The following is a 19,306-nucleotide window of genomic DNA, read 5'->3' as shown; positions in this document are numbered from 1 at the left end:
CCCAGCTATGTGGGAGGATTGCTTGAGCCCAGGAGGTCAACGCTGCAGTCAGCCATGATTGCGCCACTGTACTCCAGGAGAGTGAGACCCTGTCTCAAAAAAAAAAAAAAAAAAAATCAAGGCATTAGACCAGGTCATCTTTATAGCAGAGTTTCCAGAGTAATCTCTGGAGATAGCTGTATAGCTGTGTGAGTGCATGGTAAAAACTTAGAAAGTAGAGGGGAAAAAATGAGGGGAACTTTTTGAGGGCAAAAAGGGAGAAAGGGGGATTTGAAACAAGCCAGGTTAAGCAGCTGTTCCCTAATCCCACTCTCCCCACTAACCAGGCTTCCTTCTGTACCCCACTGACACCCTTTGGGCTGTGCTTTCTTTAAATGTAATGTGTATTAAATCTGAGAGCTTGTGAAAATGCAGATTTCTAGGCCTCACTTGCAGGCTACTGAATCAGCATTCTGGGAGTAGGACACAAGAGTCTGATGTAAAAGGTTCTTTACCCATATCTATTCCAGGCATAGTACCAGCATTTCTGGAGGCCAAGGCCGGAAGATCACTTGATTCCAGGAGTTTGAAACCAGCCTGGACAACATAGTAAGACCCTGTCTCTACAAAAAAAAAGTTTTAAAACATTAGCCAGGCATGGTGGTGCACACCTGTGGTCCCAGCTACTGGGGACACTGAGGCAGGAGGATTGCTTGAGCCTGGGAGGCAAGGCTGCAGTGAGCCATGACTGTGCCACCGCACTCCAGCTTGGGTGACAGAGTGAGGCCCTGTCTCAAACATAAATAAATAAACAAAAAACTGTATCTAACAAACACCACCCCAGAAGCTGACTGCACACTCTTGGACTCCACCTCAGAACTTCAGAATCCAAATCTGTTGGTAGAGATGAGAGTATTATTTTTTTAAAGCTTTCAGAAGATACTGATACTAAGGCTTATTGCTTTTTAGTCTTTTCTTTCAACGCAGTTTCCTCTATTTTAATAACAAGGGAGAATGCAAGATATTACTCCTTTTAGCACACGTTACTCAACCTACTTTGACCACTTGTACAGGATAAAGGTATCAGACCAGAGGGTGAGGGTAAGCGACTGATAAGCAAACAGAAAAGTGGAACTAAATTTGGAATCTCTGAGATACTACCCATTTTGAGTTGAGTTCTGTATTCATAAAATATTAGAGGCAGGAGAGGAATTTAGTCCAACTCCTACGTTTTCCAGCTGGGGATCTAGGAAGTTCATCAGGTTTTAACTAGAGGCATGTGGCCTAACCCTTCCAACCCCATTCCTCCCCTTCTAGCCCAAGTTCCTAGAAATGCAGATAATGCTGGTGGGTTGCTCATTCCAGGGCCTGGTCTGCAGTTATGCCAGGATTGACTTAGTCAATTTTTTATGCTGTCTATGTACAAAAGGACCCCGGACCTGCCACTCTGCTTTTGGTTCTAGAGGGCTATTTGTCGGGAGTGGGGTGCTGCCTCATAATGCTGGTCACGTAATGTGTAAGTTTCGATAATAAGGAGCCTCCAAACTCCATTAATAAGTCCTTTCTTCCTTCTCTAAGCACCCTCTCTTTTAATTGCTGAGTACCCCATAGCCCTAAATTCTTCCTGAGGTGCCCAGTGCATCTAACTGTAGGACCCAGAGACTTGCCTTCTAAGGACAACAGTCCATCCTCTAAACTAATAATAACAATTCCTCACACATATATTTTAGTTTGCAAAGAACTTTCATACATATTTCTAATTTTGAGCTTCATATCAATCAACACTAAATTAGAACAGGTATCAGACTCAATTTTCAGATTGGGAAACTACAGATTTCAAATTATTTGCCCAAGGTAACATGACTGGGAAGTGCACAATTTGGCCTTACACCTGTCCCGTGACTCCAAGGCAGACAAAGACAAGCCAGAACAAGCCTCTTTTGATCGGACCTAGTAATATTTTGTTCTGTCCCCATTCCTTTTCAAAACAGACCTATCATGTGTTCCCTTCCTTCTTAATAAGCCATCATATCAGATAATAACTATTCCTTAAGTTGTTTTTTTTTTTTTTTTTTTTTTTTGAGATGAAGTTTCGCTCTTGTCGTCCAGGCTGGAGTCCAGTGGCGTGATCTTGGCTCACTGCAACCTCCGCCTCCCAGCTTCAAGTGATTCTGCCTCAGCCTCCTGAGTAGCTGGGATTACGGGTGCCCGCCACCACACCCGCTAATTTTTTGTATTTTCAGTAGAGATGGGGCTTCGCCATGTTGGCCAGACTGGTCTCAAACTCCTGACCTCAGGTGATCTGCCCACCTCAGCCTCCCAAAGTGTTGGGATTACAGGCATGAGCCACCGCGCATAGCCTCCTTAAGAATTTCTAATAATTGATAATGGTAATATGGTATTCTTTCTGGGATGTTTGCATTATAACTAAAGATTCTTTATGTCACAGGCTAAAGGGCATTTATCTGGGGACATCCTAAATCACTCCTTTTTTTTTTTTTTTTGAGATGGAGTTTTGCTCCTGTTGCCCAGGCTGGAGTACGGTGGCAACCTCTGCCTGTCAGGTTCAAGCAACTCTCCTGCCTCAGCCTCCCAAGTAGCTGGGATTATAGGCACCTGCCACCATGACTGGCTAATTTTTTGTATTTGTAGTAGAGATGGGGTTTCGCCATGTTGGCCGGGATGGTCTTGAACCCCTGATCTCAGGTGATCCACCTGCCTTGGCCTCCCAAAGTGCTAGGATTACAGGCATGAGCCATCCTGCCTGGCCCTGACTGTGTATTTTCATATAACCTGTCTTCAAGCTCACCAATTCTTTCTTCTGCTTGACCAATTCTGCTGTTGAGAGACTCCAGTGCATTTTTTAGTCAACTTAATTTTTCAGCTCTAGAAGTGATGCTTGGTTTTTTTTTCTTTCTGCAAAGTGAAAGCAAGTTTATTAGAGAAGTAAAGAAACAAAAGAATGGCTACTCCATAGGCAGAGCAGCCTTTCTGCTTGATTTTTGTTATTTCAATCTCTTTTTGAAATTTCTCATAGAATTCTGAATTCCTTCTCTGTGTTATCTCGAAGTTTGAGCTTCTTCAAGACTACTATTTTGAATTCCCTGTCTGGAAAGGTCACATATCTCTGTCACTCCCGGATTGGTCACTGGTGCCTTATTTAGTCCATTTGGTGAAATAATGTTTTCCTGGATGTTCTTGATGCTTGTGGATGGTCATCAATGTCTGGACATTGAAGAGTTAGGTATTTATTCCAATCTTTACAGTCTGGACTTATTTGTACCCATCCTCCTTGAGAAGGCTTTCTATATATTCAAAGGGGATTAAGTGTTGTGACTTAAGCCTACGGTCTCTGCAGCTGATGTATACCAGGGGGTGCCCTAAGCCTATGACCCCTGCAACTGTTGCCAACTCCTGGATACTCCTGTATCCTTGGTGGCCTTGGGTAAGATAAGGGAAAATTCCCTGGTTACCCAGGCAACATCTCTCACTTTGTCTCTTCTCTTTCCCCCAGTCAGGAATCTCTCTCCCCACTGGGTTGTCTGGAGTTGGAGGAAGGGTGACATGAGCACTCCCATGGCCACCACAGATGGCAGTGCACTGGGTCACACCTGAAGCTTTGCAGACCAGTACAGTATTGGATCCTGCCCAAGGCCTGTGGCCAGAACTGCTTAGCTACCACTGATATTTACTCAAAGCCCAAGGGCACTTTAGTCAGCAGGTGGGGAATCCTGCCAGGATAAATCTGACCCATCAGAGCAGTGGATTCCCTTCTGGCGCAGGGTAGGTCTGGAAATGTAGCTTAGGAGCAAAGGCCTGGAATCGGGAGCCTCAGGATTCTGCCTGGTGTTTTATTTTCCTGTGGCTGAGCTGCTACTCAAAGTCTTCTGGACTTTGTCTTGCAACTTGGGTACTCTTCCCTCTCCTTTCCCCAAGTAGGAGTCTCTCCCTGAGCTGCCCTGTCTGGAGTTGGGGGAGGAATGATGTAGGCACTCCCTTGTTCTCCACAGCTGGTGTCACACGCGGTCACACACACCCAAAGTCCGCTGCCTCCATGACCAGTGCATCTCCAGGGTTTGCCTAAGGAATATAGTCCTTGTGACCTGACTGTCACTCATATGTATTCAGGGCCCCAGGCCACTTTGGTCAGCTGGTGGCAGAACCAGCTGGGACTCAGGTCTGTCCCACTCTACCTGAGGATTCTCCTCTGGCCCAGAGCTGATCTAAATGTGTCCTCTGTGGGTGCCAGCAGAATTCTGCTCAGTGTAGTGCTGTGCTGTGACAGGGCAGCAGTGAGTTCCAATGCAAAATCCCACACTCCTCTCCCTCCACCACATGCACAGATTCTCTCTCCAAGCTGTTGTGCCAGGGGTGAGGGAGGGGGGCATAGGCGATGCAGGACCGTCTTTCCCACCCTCTTCAGTGCCTCTTCTTGATACGATGTGAAAACCAGGTACTGTGATCACTCACCTGATTTTTTGTTTCTTATGAAGATGCTTTTTTTTTTTTTTAAATAAGGAGTCTCACTCTGTCACCCAGGCTGGAGCACAGTGGCACCATTTCGTCTCACTGAAACCTCTGCTTCCCAGGTTCAAGCGATTCTCCTGCCTCAGCCTCCCAAGTAGCTGGGATTATAGGCCCCCACCACCACGCCCAGCTAATTTTTGTATTTTTAGTAGAGATGGGGTTTCTCCATGTTGTCTAGGCCAGTCTTGAACTCTTGACTTCAAGTGATTTGCCCAACTTAGCCTCCCAAAGTTCTGGGATTACCGACGTGAGCCACCGCATCCGGCCTAAAGGTGCTTTTCTTGTGGGGACAGTTGTTCAGTTTGGTGTTCCTGCATGGAGATAATCGCTGGAGGGGTCTGTTTGGCCATCTTGCTCTAGCCTTTCTATTTTCAGCCAGTGGGAGTAGCCACTGTTTCAGGAGAAAACATCATCTTGTGACCACCCTCTTTCTCTTAACTTGCCTTCATGAAGACGTTGCCTTCATGGTTGTGAAGAGATGAAGCAATTACATTTAGCCTTATGTGCAAAAAGTCCTGGAGTGATAGCATATTAATCATGTGTCACCTAATTTGAGGGAGGTTATTGATTCTGGCCTAATGGCATCTAGATGAAAGTTGAGCCTTTGCTGAGTGCTGTAGCTCACACCTGTAATCCCAATGCTTTGAGAAGCCAAGGCAGGCAGATTGTTGACCCCAGGAGTTTGAGACCAGCCTGGGCAATATAGTGAGACCCCATCTCTATTAAAAATAAAAAACAGATAGCTGGGTGTGGTGGCGCATGCACCTGTAGTCCCAGCTACTCAGGAGGCTGAAGTAGGAGGATTACTTGGGCCCAGGAGGTTGAGGCTGCAGTGAGCTATGATCGTGCCAGTGCTGCACTCCAGCCTGGGCGACAGAACAAGACCCTGTCTCAAAAAAACAAAACAAAAGAAAAAAAAACACAAAAAAAAGAACTTGCCCTTAACAGAAAGAAATACAGTACGGTCACTTTTACACATGGAAGACAGTAAGAGAAATCATGCCCTAGGGAGAGAGGCTATGTGCTGGGTGTTAAGGAGTAAAGAGAAACAAGTCAGATCTGGTCTGCATGGGCACCTTGGATGCGGGGCAGGAGTTGACACTAGCAGGATAGAAACATATGGAATAATGGTCTCTCCTTCATCCTTACACATAAGGAGGCCTACCTGTTCCTTGGAGAGGCCAGGCCAACAAAGTGAGTGGTAGGGAGTGGTGCTTGGGCCAAGGCCAGTGTGGCACGGAGGTTAAGTGCTCCAGAGTTGTGATCTAGTAGGCTAGATTTAAAACCTGACTCCTCTGCTTACGGGCTATGTGATCTGAAGCAATTTACCTACCTCTCTGAACCTCAGCTTCTTAAAATAGGAAATGAAGATCATAATATCTTCCCTACGTAAAATCCTCAGCAAAGTTATTCCAAAACTATCATTATTAGGCCAAGGGAATGCTTCAAAAGGAAAACAAAACTAAACTAAACTAACATTAAATCTAAGCATTTGTTATCTACAGTGTTTGCCATGCTAGCTAAAATCTGGAAACAACCCATCCAATAATTCATGAAGAGTCAAAACCATTTACCTATTTGATAAAATATGTTACAGCTATTATACATATATATAATATATATACTTTTTTTTTTTTTGAGACGGAGTTTTGCTCTTGTTGCCCAGGCTGGTGTGCAATGGCATGATCTTGGCTCACTGCAATCTCCCCCATCCTGGGTTCAAGCGATTCTCCTGCCTCAGTCTCCCAAGTAGCTGGGATTACAGGCACATGCCACCGCACCCGGCTAATTTTTTGTATTTTTAGTAGAGATGGGATTTCACCATGTTGGCCAGGCTGGTCTCAAACTCCAGACCTCAGGTGACCCACCCACCTCAGCCTCCCAAAGTGCTGTGATTACAGGTGTGAGCCACTGCGCCCGGCCTACAGCTGTTAAATATTTTAACAATAAAAACTATGTAGCAATAGGTGTGCTGGATGACTCTGAAAGACAGAAGAAATGGGAGACATGGTCACTGGGCAATGGAATTAAGAGTCTCAAATATTTAACAATGCGAGGTATCATAGGATTAACAGTTAAAGTAAGTGGTACAGACCAGGAGGAATTTATAAACTTGGGAATGACCTGGTGGCCTGGATAGGTCAAGAAAGAGTTATGGAGCAGCACAAATTGAGCTGGGCCTGGAAATTGGATAGAATTTGTGTCAAGTACGAAAGGTCATTTCATGTAGAGGACACAGAAGGAAGCTTCATTATGTGGAGAGAGGATACTCAGAGAACAGCCAGGAGACTGGACTGGCTCAAGCAGAGGTTACATGCCAGGACAAAGTCATAAATTGAGGCCAAAGTCATGGAGAACCCTGAATGCCATGCTGAATAGTCTGAACTTTACGCTATAAGCCTTTTGAACGAAAGAAAGCAACATTTAAAGACAAACTGGAAGCATGGGATACTGCTGAAAAGCAGTCATCCCTCACACGGAGATGAGGGTCTGAGCTTTGGGAACAAGTATAAGAACCAGAAACAAGGGTCTGATACATGAAATATTTAGGATGTTGCACCATTTTCTTCTTTTGTTCTTCTAACTCACATGGCTTTTCCCCACCCCCTTTCCATCTGTTTTTCAAGTTATTCTCTTTCTGAACTGCTATGGGCTACCAATTTCTGCTGCTCTAGAGTTCTCATCAGTTCCTCCCATTCCCTTAACAGGTGCCAGGTCTCATCTCCAGGCCTTTCCTCTAGGCCAGGCAGTGTGGAAGGAAGCATTTGCTGGGACACAGTATGACCAGGACCCAGAAGGGAAAGACCTTTCTCCCCCATTGCTTCTATCAGTCACTGCCCCCACGGCTGGGATGGGGCATGATTTTAAACTACTCAAAACTGAAAGGCAAGGAGGAGTGTGCCTCTGTCTCCAGTGTGCCTATGGTCTTCTTCAGCTCACAGTACCATCTACACCGCAAGAGCCAATATTTGAAAATGGCTGCTGCAAACCTTACCTTCTCTCAGGAGGTGGTGTGGCAGCGAGGACTGCCCAGCATTCCTTATAGCCAGTACAGCTTTGACCACCTCTACAATACCAATGACATCATCCATACTCCCCGGATCAGGAAGGCCCGGCCTCAGAAACCTGTTAGCTTCAAGTTCCTGGGTTCCTCAAGTCCCTTAACAGGAGACACCTCCCTGGCTGTGAAGACAGAAAGCTCTGCCAATCCTGAAAAGAAGCTGAAGAAATCAAAGCCAGCCAGCACCGTCTGGGAAGCACCCCACCCTCTCATCCATCATCCCTGCATGCATCCAGATATGCTGGGTCGGCCACCTTCTCCAGATGTGAACCTGGAGGAAAGAGAAGCCTGGCTTCTGCCTCCTGAGAAGGAGGCCAGAGTGTGGGAGGCCACTGTGCTGGAAAAGCTGAACAAGCGCACAGCCCGATGGATCCAGAGCAAGCGTCCTCGAAGGCCTGGGGCATCCCCCAACAAGTGGCAGAGCTTCCTGCGCCAGCAGTACGACTGGAGTCACATTCGGGATGAGCTTACCTCTGCCAGTGACCTGGAACTCCTGAAACAGCTGGAGGCAGAAGAGACAGCAGAGTTTGAGGATCAAAGTGTCATCCTGCCCCCACAGGAAAAGAAGAAGCCAGAACTGCTGCTTCCCGTTTACTACAGGTATACTGGCCAGGGCCTCAAGTGCACCTTTGATAATCCCTGACTCCCCTTTAGGGACTCCCAGGTGGACTCACACTCCCGATTTCAGAATGCACTGTCCCATCAACTTCATGTTCTCCACCACCAGACTGCTCTCTGAGAGCTCTGCAAAGTAAGGTTTCTCAATTTGCACTGCTGACATTCTGGGTTGGATAATTTTTGTTGTGGGAGCTGCCCTGTTCATTATGGGATGCAAGCAGCATCCCTGGCTCATACCCACCAGAGCACAGCCTCCTAGCTGTGAAAAACAAAGATGTCTCAGACATTGCCAAATGTCTCCAAGCGGAACAAAGTCATTCCCAGCTGGGAACCACTGCTCTTAAAGGGATTGGTTCTCAACCTTCTCCAGCAGACTTTGCCATCAGACTGCTGGTGTAGTTACCAACCAGGTGCTCCCAGAAATGTATCCTTGGTGGAGTGAGGAAGGCAGGAACCTCATAGCACCGAGGTTTGGTCCTGCCTTACTCTGAATAAGGAACCAGTGTGTCACTGACTCAAAAACTGACTAGCTGCAGGACAGAGAACCAGACAACCTGAGAGAAGAAGATGACTACATGTTTCTTAGATTGCTTCTATCTCATTTATAGCTAGAGGGAAGACTGGAGCTATTACACTATCCCTGATTTCCAAGAGTGAACTAAAAATCAGTGGAAATCCATTTATTTATTCATTTATTGGACAAATATAAATTATGTTCTTGCTACTTTCCAGGTACTCTGCAAAGTGCTGGGAATACAATGTAAAAGCAACAGACACAGATATGTACCTTTAAGGAGCTTACAGCCTGTCCACCACCAGGTGGATGGACATTAAATAACCACACACAGAATAGACAGAGTGAGATGACGAAGGGGGTGGGATCCCTTCCCCAAGGCCATGCCGCCTCTAAGAGTACGAATGTTAAAAAAGGGTTATGCTGGAGCACCGCCACTCTGCCCTGCTGCTTGGTGGCTGCAGAAGGCATGGATCCTTCAGTAGCCAGGCAGGACAGCTGTAGACAGGCCCTTCTGGCAGCTCCACATTCAACTGGCACCATGGGGACAAGGCTAAAAGTTAAACATTGGTGTTCTGCAATGCTCACGTGTATACGAGCTGAGCTTAAAGAGGAAAGGGAACGAGCTGTGGATTTAATGGAAAGGGGGATCCACCTCCTACTCTTTCCCCCTTTTCCCTCCTTTCTCACCCCTGCCAAGATTGCCCAGTTACTTCCAACAAGCAGAGACAGTTGAGATCATGCCTGGCAACAAGAGCACTGAGGATATCCATGAAAAGACGAGCCTCTCCCAGCCCCAAACCCAGAGCTACTTTCGCCAGGTGACTCCCCGAGCTGGAAAGTTTGCCTACTCCACAGACAACACCTTTGAACAGGAGATTTACTTTGGTAATAGAGCTGGGCCCCTGTGGTAGGGGCACAGGGGGACATGGGCCAGGGAGGTGGAAGATTGCTGGGGGCTGGAAACAGTTGTGGGTATGGAGAAGAGGCCCTGGATGACCCAGGTTTTCATGTTCATGACCCAGCACCCACACTAGCACAGGAGTCGGGTCGGGGAGTGATAACTAATAGGTAGGGAACTGCTCTCTCTCCCCGCTTTCTCTGTCCCTCTATCTTACTAAAGAGGCAATGAAGGGTGGAACTGTAAAGTAGGCAAGACTTTGGGAACAATCCATCTCTTCCCTGTCCACCCTTCTCCCTTCTCTCACTTCGAGATATTCTCCCACTTCGAGATATTCTCCCACCAAGGTGCTATGTTGGAAAAAATCAGGGCTTTGGAGTCAGGCACATTTGGGTTTAAATCCTGGCTCAGTATTTTTTTAGTAACCTTCAGTAAATTATATAATTCCTCTGAGCCACAAGTACCTTATTTGTGAAGTGATGTTAACAAAAATGCACTTTGAGTAGAGTAGATGAGAAAGCATCTGTAATGCTTCTTGCTCAATGTCTGTTTAAGGTGTTCAGTAAATGTTCGCCACCTTCCCTGTCCCTACTGCTGTCCCTTAGATGCCTGGGCTTCCAGGATACTCTATCTAGGTCTTCGTGTTCCAAGCTGTTTCTTCTTCCCAAGCCCCATCTTGTTCCTAAACTGCTGCAGCTGAAAGTCTTCTTAAAGTGTCTAACAAAATTACTCTAAGGTATTCATGACTGATGGGATTAATTAGGTGCCTCTTTTTTAGTATCTAGCTTTTTATAAGGAATAAGACCTCTAAGTGGTTACATAGGTTCTTTTCTTTTGTTTTCTTTTCTATTGAGACGGAGTCTTGCTCTGTCGCCAGGCTGGAGTGCAGTGACACAATCTTGGCTCACTGCAACCTCTGCCTCCACCTCCCAAATAGCTGGGATTATAGGTGCGCATCACCACGCCCAGCTAATTTTTGTATTTCTAGTAGAGACGGGGTTTCACCATGTTGGCCAGGATGGTCACAATCTCTTGACCTTGTGATCCACCCTCCTCAGCCTCCCAAAGTGCTGGGATTACAGGTGTGAGCCATGGTGCCCAGCCGGTTCTTTTCTTATTTTTGAAATGGTTTCACTCCCATTGCCTAGGCTGGAGTGCAGTGGTGCTATCTTCACTGCAACCTCCACCTCCCAGGCTCAGTTGATTCTCCTGCCTCAGCCTCCCGAGTAGCTGTACCCAGCTAATTTTTGTATTTTTTGTAGAGACGGGGGTCTTACAGTGTTGCCCAGGCTGGTCTCGAACTCCTGATGATGTGATCCACCCACCTCGGCCTCCCAAAGTGCTGAGATTACAGGTGTGAGCCACCACACCCGGCCATAGGTTCTGCCTTAGGAAGGAAATCACCATCCTTGGCTCCCAGGCCTCTAATGAGGTGACTAGCTATGACATTTCCTTTTTCTTTTTTTTTTTCCCCCACAGACACTATAGTGATTTATCACTGTGATATTTCTAAGCAATGGTCACCTTCAAGGGATGCCCCAGAGTATGGCAGTCATGGATCCTAGGGGCTTAGATTAGGGCAAAAGGAAGTTGGGTCTGATCCTGGTGATTGGGAACCCAGGGAGAAAGGAAATAGGGAGGTTATAGGGGACTCATTGTTTCTTTGTCTGTTCACAGATGAAGTCCAGATAATCCACCAGATTGGTGCAAAGAGAGACCAGATTGTCCTGGAAAACCTAAATCGGTACAACAAGCAGCTATCTAAGGTCTTCCCTGAAACTCCAGAAAAGTGGAGTGCCCAGGCAATTCCTGAAGCATGTAAGCAGGAAGCTAACAGGGAAGGCAGGGGTTAATAACAGGAATGTGGCTACTTCCCATCATTACCCACTATTCATGTGCTAGAGCTCCCAGTTCATGGGCTGAAGCACCATTAGCATCTAGGCAATCCCCTTTCTACGTACTAAAAATAATCTCACAAAATTATAAAATACTAACTGTAACTAGGAAGAGCCTCACAGGAACATACAATCACTTGAGATCTGATATAACTTAGGTATAACCAAGTGGTTTAGGGCCACTAGTTACCAATAAGGCAGCTCCTATCTCAATGCTAACAGGGAAAGTGCACCTAACAGGGAAAGTGCATCAAACTCCTGACCCAGCATTCTGCCCTTTTCCCTTGGGCTGGCTCTACCCTCCCACTCCACACTCAGCCCACCCATACCTGAACTTTCACAAGTTCATCACTCTTCACTCTGTAAGACAAAGAGGGAAAGAAGGTGACCAAGAAATTAGCTTATGAAACAAAATGTGCACATCTTCCACAAGACTCTATTTCGCATGACTCTTTGTAGGATTACTGTTCAGATGGGCCCAGTGGTGTGCAGAAACTAACAGCAGTTGTCACCCATTCCTTTTTTTTTTTTTTCTTTTTTTGGAGACAGAGTCTTGCTCTGTCGCCCAGGCTGGAGTGCGGTGGCGTGATCTCTGCTCACTGCAACCTCCACCTTCCTGGTTCAAGCAATTCCCCTGCCTCAGCCTCCAGGGTAGCTGGAATCACAGGTGCATGCCACCACACCTGGCTGACAGGGTTTCCTGGCCTGCTAGTTGTGCCTTTGCATCCACTTGGCAAGAAGTCCTTCCCTGGGCTCAGTCTATCCTTGGAGGCACAGGCACATTCTGTGCCTGCTGTGGAGGCACCCGCCAGACAGCTGTGGACAGCCACAGTCTTTCCACACAACCTGGCTTTGTTTGTTTTTGAGATAAAGTCTCGCTCTGTCGCCCAGGCTGGAGTGCGGTGGCGTGATCTCGGCTCACTGCAACCTCCGCCTCCTGGGTTCAAGTGATTCTCCTGCCTCTGCCTCACGAGTAGCTGGGACTACAGGTGCGCGCCACCACACCCAGCTAATTTTTGTATTTTTAGTAGAGACAGGGTTCACCATGTTGGCCAGGATGGTCTCGATCTCTTGACCTCGTGATCTGTCCACCTCGGCCTCCCAAAGTGCTGGGATTACAGGCGTGAGCCACTGTGTCCAGCCTCTTTTTCTTCTCTCCTTCCTCCCTTCCTTTTTTTCCTTCCTTTCCTTCTCCCTTTCCTTCCTTCTTGTCTCCCTTTCCTCTCCTCCCCCTTCCCCTCCCCTTCCCTCTCTCTCTTTTCTTCTCTTTTTTTTTTTTTTTTTTGACAGGGTCTCACTCTGTTTCCCAGGCTGAGCACAGTGGTACAATCATGGCTCACTGCAGCCTTTACCTTCCTGAGCTCAAGCAATCCTTCCACCTCACTCTCCCGAGTAGCTGGAACTACAGGTGCACACCACTATACCCAGCTAATTTTTGTAAAGACAAGGTCTTGCTGTGTTGCCCAGGCTGGTCTCAAACTTCTGGGCTCAAGTGATGCACCCTCTTCAGACTCCCAAAGTGTTGGAACTACAGGCATGAGCCACTCTCCCAGCCAGAGGATTCTTTTTCAATAACAGCTTTATTGAGCTTGAATTTACATACTATAAAATTAATCCTGTTAAACCATACAATTAATTTGATGAGGCAGGCAGATCGCTTGAGCCTAGCAGTTTCAGACTAGTCTAGGCAACAAGGTGAGACCCCGTCTCTACCAAAAAATACAAAACTTAGTTGGGCATGGTGGCACGCACCTGGAGTCCCAGCCACTCGCGAGGCTGATGCAGGAGGATCAGGGCCACAGGTGTGCACCCTACACCCAGCTAATTTTTAACTTTTTTAGAGATAGGGTCTCACTATGTTGCCCAGACTGCTCTCGAACTCCTGGCCACAAGGGATCCTCCCACCTTAGCCTCCCAAACAAAGTGCTGGGATTATAGGCATGAGCCACTGTACCCTGCCAAGAGTCATTACTTTGTGTGCTCCCTTTAGATCGGCAGTCCTCAACCTTTTTGGCACCAGGGACCGGTTTTGTGGAAGATAATTTTTCCACAGACCAGCGGGGTGGGGATGGTTTGAGGATGAAACGGTTCCACCTCAGATCATCAGGCATTAGATTATCATAAAGGGTGCACAGCCTAGACCCCTCACATGGGCAGTTCACAGTAAGGTTCATGCTACGTGACTCTAATGCCACTGCTGATCTGACAGGAGGCAGAGCTCACTGGTAATGACTGCCCACCCACCGCTCACCTCCTGTTGTGGTGGCCCGGTTCCTAACAGGCCATGAACTGGTACAGGCCCATGGCCTGGGGGTTAGGGACCCCGGCTTTAGATGACTGTTGATGTGGAAGATGGCTAGTGGATGTGTTTCTATCCAGCTATAACCCAAAGGACTGGAACCAAAGTAAAAGTTGGCAGTTGTATTTTTTATTCCTATGAGGTTAAATATCAGAGATCTAAGACTTGCTCACCGCAAATCCATTTTAACTCCTTGAGCAGAGGGATATAGGAGAAATGGGGTTAATTCAGCTACTTCTCATCTCTTCAGGAGGGATTTCAAATCGCCTGAGAGAAGTCGGGGAGCGTCACATGGCAAAGTGTGAGCTGGCCTGTCAGAGGTGGTTCCACAGCTCCTAGTTGCACATACCCTACCCCACAAAGGAGGGAGGCCTCAGCAGAGTGGCTGAGTCCCCCAGCACGTCCAAGCTGGTGGGGACCATTTGGAGGAGATGCATTGTATGGGCATCTTTGCTAAACTGCCCTGGAGTCTCACAGGACTCTTTTTTTTTTTTTTTTTTTTGAGTTGGAGTCTCGCTTTGTCACCCAGGTTGGAGCGCGATCTCAGCTCACTACAACCTCCGCCTCCCCAGTTCAATTGATTCTTCTGCTTCAGCATCCCGAGTAGCTGGGATTACAGGTGCCCGCCACCACGCCTAGCAAATTTTTGTATTTTTAGTAGAGACAGGGTTTCACCATGTTGGTCAGGCTGGTCTCGAACTTGTGACCTCAAGTGATCCACCTGCTTTGGCCTCCCAAAGTGCTGGGATTACAGGCATGAGCCACTGCACCCCGCCTCACAGGACTCTTTTTACATTAGAAGAAAGAAATGTTATGTCTTCCTTGCTCAAAGGAAAGAATTGATTCAGAGCAAATCTAAAGGTGTTAAGAGTCGGAATGAAATCTTGGAAAAAAACAGAAATGGCTGATAGTGACTGATTAGAGCATGAGACTAATAGGCAGTGTGAATAATGAATTTAGTACATCTGGAAATGTTTTTATCATTTTTCCCTTCCCCTTCTCCATACAGCTTTTTTTCTGAGAAAGAGGCTTTCTAAATTTGACACCATGAAAAACATTAAGTTCAGAAAATATAACTATAGCTTTTTTTTTTTTTTTTTTTTTTGAGAACGGAGTCTCACTCTGTCGTCCAGGCTGGAACGCAGTGGTGCAATCTCGGCTCACTGCAACCTCCGCCTCTCAGGTTCAAGTGATTCTCCTGCCTCAGCCTCTAAAGTAGCTGAGACTACAAGCACATGCCACCATGCCTGGCCAATTTTTTGTATTTTAGTAGAGACGGGGTTTTCACCGTGTTAGCCAGGATGGTCTCGATCTCCTGACCTCGTGATCTGCTCGCCTCGGCCTCCCAAAGTACTGGGATTACAGGCAAAAGCCACCGCACCCGGCCAAGGCTTCTTCTGTTCTCAAATTTCTGTTGTCTTGAGGAAAAACTCAGAGATGTTAAAATCTTTAAAATTTCACAGCTTATAGCACTATTATTCTCCCCAAATTAAAAACATTAAAAGGAAAACTTAATACTTTAGAAATAATGGCCAATGACACTAAATTGCAACGTATCAAATATTATGAGCAAATCTCGTTACATATAAACATATTTATGTTCCTAAAGATTTAGGTTCCTAAAGATAACCTTTAAACTTATAGAAAGGTTTGTAGATATCTCAATTTCCCCCCACAAATCTCTCACCCCCATCATCATCATGGCTTACCATGTCTAGTCAGGACTTTCCATAATTCCCTGTGTACTTGTACTCAGTTCCCCATATAATCATGGGGAAATTCACTCTTGAGGGTTTTGTTTTGCTTTGGTATTAGTCAGGAATAGGAATGGGATGCAAGCTGGGGCCACTGTGTGGCAGGGCCTAAGGCAGTGGGGTGAAAAGACCTCACACTGCCACGTTGCACAGCTTACAGACCTGTGCAAGGAGCCCTGCGCTGGACTGCTTTGCCCACCCCCGCCAAGGATATGCTGCTGCAGGTGGGTGAGAAGGATGTGCCTATTAAGACCAGGAGATTGAAGAAGCAGGCAAAATCACTGCAGGAGGATGTGACCTGGGAACTGGTGGTCCTGCGGAGGATGCTGAAGGAATGGAAGACTGCCTGGGCTCTGAGTGAGTGAAGGGAGGTCCTGTGATACTGTACGTTTGTGAGAAGTGGTTCTCATCTGGGACTAGGCTTTCTCAGTCTTTGAAAAATCCATCCCTCCTTTGTGAAATGTAAAAATCTGGTTGCCTCATTAAGGCTAGACAAGAGCCTTTCACACATTGGGTGTTAGATGAACTTCAGTTAACATATATCTGGGTGCTTTTTGCATGGATGGGTATTACTTCAGTAATTTGTGGAAACTCATTATTACACTGCAGACTCTTCAGAGGCAGAGACCATATATATATATATATTTTTTGGAGACGTAGTTTCGCTCTTGTTGCCTTGGCTGGAGTGCAACGGCGGGATCTCAGCTTACTGCAACCTCTGCTTCCTGGTTTCAAGTAATTCTCCTGCCTCAGCCTCCTGAGTAACTAGGATTACAGGCACCCGCCACCACACTTGGTTAACTTTTTGTATCTTTGGTAGAGATGGGGTTTCACCATGTTGGCCAGACTGGTCTCAAACTCCTGACCTCAGGTGATCTGCCCGCCTTGGCCCCCGCGCCAGCCCTTTTTTTTTTTTTCTGAGATGGAATTTCACTCTGTTGCCCAGGCCGGAGTGCAATGGCACTTGATTTGGGCTCACTGCAACCTCTACCTCCCAGGTTCAAGCGATTCTCCTGCCTCAGCCTCCCAAGTAGCTGGGACTATAGGCATGTGCCATGATGTCTGGCCAATTTTTGTGTTTTTAGTAGAGACACGGTTTCACCACGTTGGCCAGGCTGGTCTCAAACTCCTGACTTCAGGTGATCTCCCCGCCTTGGCCTCCCAAAATGCTGGGATTACAAGCATAAGCCACTGCACCCAGGCGACCCTATCTTATTGATTTCCAAACTTTATGCTCAGCAAATGATGTATGAAGGGAAGAACAAAATATGCTGTCCAACCATTGTCCATGTCATAGTTGACTGTGGTATCAGCAACCCCTCTCCAAAATTCATTCGTAGAGTTGGGGCTATCCTATACCTACTTTGCCTTCAAAGATAGGAGAGTAGAAGTCTGAGTGCCTGGGACAAAGTAATGGCCTGGCAAGGACTGTTGAAAGCTATGGTATTTGAGAACTCAATAGCTGCTGGCTTTCAGAACATGATAGACAAGCTTAGTTAGTGCAGGAAAAAGAGAGGCAATCCATTAGGTAAACTGGATCAGATAAACAATAACAAAAAAGACTGAAGGAAACACCTACAGATAGTAGGAGCTTTGAAATAAAAGTCTGATACCTGCCAAAAGAGTAGTTAGCAACTAAAATGAGGAAGATGTTGAAAGCCAAATGGAAGTGCCCTCAAAGACAAAGAACCTAATGAAAACCACAATAGTTAACATTTATTGAACCTTCATTATCTTGCCAGGCATTTTGCTAAACACTTTGTCTAGTTAACTCATTTAACACTAAGAATAACTCAATATGTGAGTTCTAGTATTATGCCTGTATTACAAATAAGAAATCTCAGGCTCAGGGTTAAGTAACTTATCCACAGTCACACAGCTAATAACTGTGATCCCAAACCAGGTATGTCTGAAAACAAAGTACTCTTAACCACTTTGTTTTATTGTCACTTTTATTTCCCAGATGGTTACAACAAAAAGTGATTTAAAGAAAGAGCGATAGATACGATGGGGTTGGGAGAAGTTTTGTCTGGGAACTTACTTGAGAGGGTACATGGATCATCAGAGAAATAACTCCCTAACGACCCCATCTCTGGGCCCTTTATTCTTCTGAGCTAATGTTTTGCTTGAATTATTCTGGGTGAAGGGCAGACTTCTTGTCACCTGCCTGCAGCACAATATCTAACCCTAACCAGGTGGTTCTCTTTTCATTTCCCTCACTGCGGCTCAGTCATAGAGTGGCACCATGAGACAGTAGAGAACCTGCTTCAGAGCTTGGGAGACCTGCATGATGACATTCGGATCAAAGCTATCACCATATGTGCCACAGCTGCTTTGGAACGGCCCCGGATTGCCACCAGCCAGAGAGACTCAGGTGAGAGCCAAAGCTGAACTGCTTGAGAACATAAGCAACTCATAAAGCCATGGAACATCTGAACTGGTAGGGACCCAGGGCTTATCTGAGATCATTTTACAAATGTGGAAACCAAGACTTAGAGACTGGCCTATATATACATGCTTATCAGCAATAGAGACGAGATTAAAATTCCAGACTTCTAGTCCAGTAATTTTTGAACTACATTTCATCACCTTTTGTTTGCTCAGTGGCCTGCAGAGAAGTTAACATTTCCCACCTTGAAGATCCCATTCTTTTTTGTTTTTTTGTTTTTTTTTTTTTTGGTAGAGACTGTGTCTTGCTATGTTGACCAGGCTAGTCTTGAACTCCTGGCCTCAAGTAATCCTCCCACCTTAACCTCCCAAACTGCTGGGATTACAGGCGTGAGCCACTGTGCCCAGCCAAGAGCCCATTCTTTTTTATTTTATTTTATTTATTTATTTATTTATTTATTTATTTATTTATTTTTGAGACAGAGTCTTGCTCTGTCACCCAGGCTGGAGTGCAGTGGCGCGATCTCTGCTCACTGCAACCTCCACCTCCCAGGTTCAAGCAATTCTCCTGCCCTAGTCTCCCGAGTAGCTGGGACTACATACAGGCGTGTGCCACCATGCCCAGCTCATTTTTTTGTATTTTTAGTAGAGATGGGGTTTCACCATGTTGGCCAGGCTGGTCTTGAACTCCTGACCTCAAGTGATCCACCCACCTCAGCCTCCCAAAGTGCTGGGATTACAGGCATGAGCCACCGCACCTGACAAAATCTTAAAATATGATTCACGGGCTCAGCTGTGCCACTCCTTGGGCAGTCAGCTAACCTCTCTGAGCTTCAAATTACCTATCTATAAAATGAGACTAGTGGTAGACAAAGGGATAACAAACCTTTCCCCTTCCTACTTGAGAATTTGAACTTCAGTTAAATGCCCACCTGTTCCCCTAAACACCTGATAAGAACTATCTTTATAGGCAACATTGGTTATGATATAAATCCTGTTTGATAAATTACATTGGGACTGAGAAGAGCTATAAGTGAAATATAAATACTTGATAGGGACACCATAGTTTGGGCCTCCCTGGATACTGTAACTTATAACAGGCAGGCCCTTTGTGGACCCTAGAATTGTATCTATGGAGTTTTTATAAGAGATATTAGTTCCTGTAAAGCATAAATTCACCCAGTGAATAAACAACATGCTCCTGTGCTGTCCCCAAGACTCTGTGGAATGCTCAAGACAGCCTCAAGAACTGCAGCCAAAGCCAGGTGTGGTGGCTCACACTTGTAATTCCAGCACTTTGGAAGGCCAAGGCAGGTGGATCACCTGAGGTCAACGGTTCAAGACCAGCCTGGCCAACATGGTGAAACCTC

At 46.3% G+C, this 19,306-nt stretch overlaps 2 protein-coding genes across 8 annotated transcripts in view; one reads left to right on the top strand and one right to left on the bottom strand.

Annotated features, from left to right (window-relative positions):
- The window catches only part of HEATR4 (HEAT repeat containing 4), a 62,932-nt gene that overhangs the window by 6,538 nt on the left and 37,088 nt on the right, over nt 1-19,306 (top strand). For 4 of the 7 annotated variants that reach the window (XM_055097820.2, XM_055097816.2, XM_055097818.2 and 1 more), the window contains exons 2-6: nt 7,215-8,167; nt 9,400-9,587; nt 11,278-11,418; nt 15,702-15,905; nt 17,779-17,922. In XM_055097820.2, coding sequence (XP_054953795.1) covers nt 7,287-8,167; nt 9,400-9,587; nt 11,278-11,418; nt 15,702-15,905; nt 17,779-17,922 — 1,558 coding nt within the window. In that variant the 5' untranslated portion in view covers nt 7,215-7,286. Of the gene's footprint in view, nt 1-509; nt 589-7,214; nt 8,168-9,399; nt 9,588-11,277; nt 11,419-15,701; nt 15,906-17,778; nt 17,923-19,306 lie in introns of all 7 variants that reach the window. The other 3 variants (XM_055097817.2, XM_055097819.2, XM_055097815.2) reach the window with 1 other exon arrangement.
- Nucleotides 11,412-19,306, bottom strand: part of RIOX1 (ribosomal oxygenase 1) — a 28,993-nt gene continuing 21,098 nt past the window's right edge. Inside the window, exon 3 of the transcript XR_008620924.1 lies at nt 11,412-11,855. The gene's annotated coding sequence lies outside the window, so the exon portion shown is untranslated. The remainder of the gene's footprint in view (nt 11,856-19,306) is intronic.

The sequence above is a fragment of the Pan paniscus genome, chromosome 15 (assembly GCF_029289425.2).
Source record: "Pan paniscus chromosome 15, NHGRI_mPanPan1-v2.0_pri, whole genome shotgun sequence".
Taxonomy (NCBI): domain Eukaryota; kingdom Metazoa; phylum Chordata; class Mammalia; order Primates; family Hominidae; genus Pan; species Pan paniscus.
Note: the sequence above shows the minus strand (reverse complement) of the source record. Positions and strands in the feature narration are given on the sequence as shown.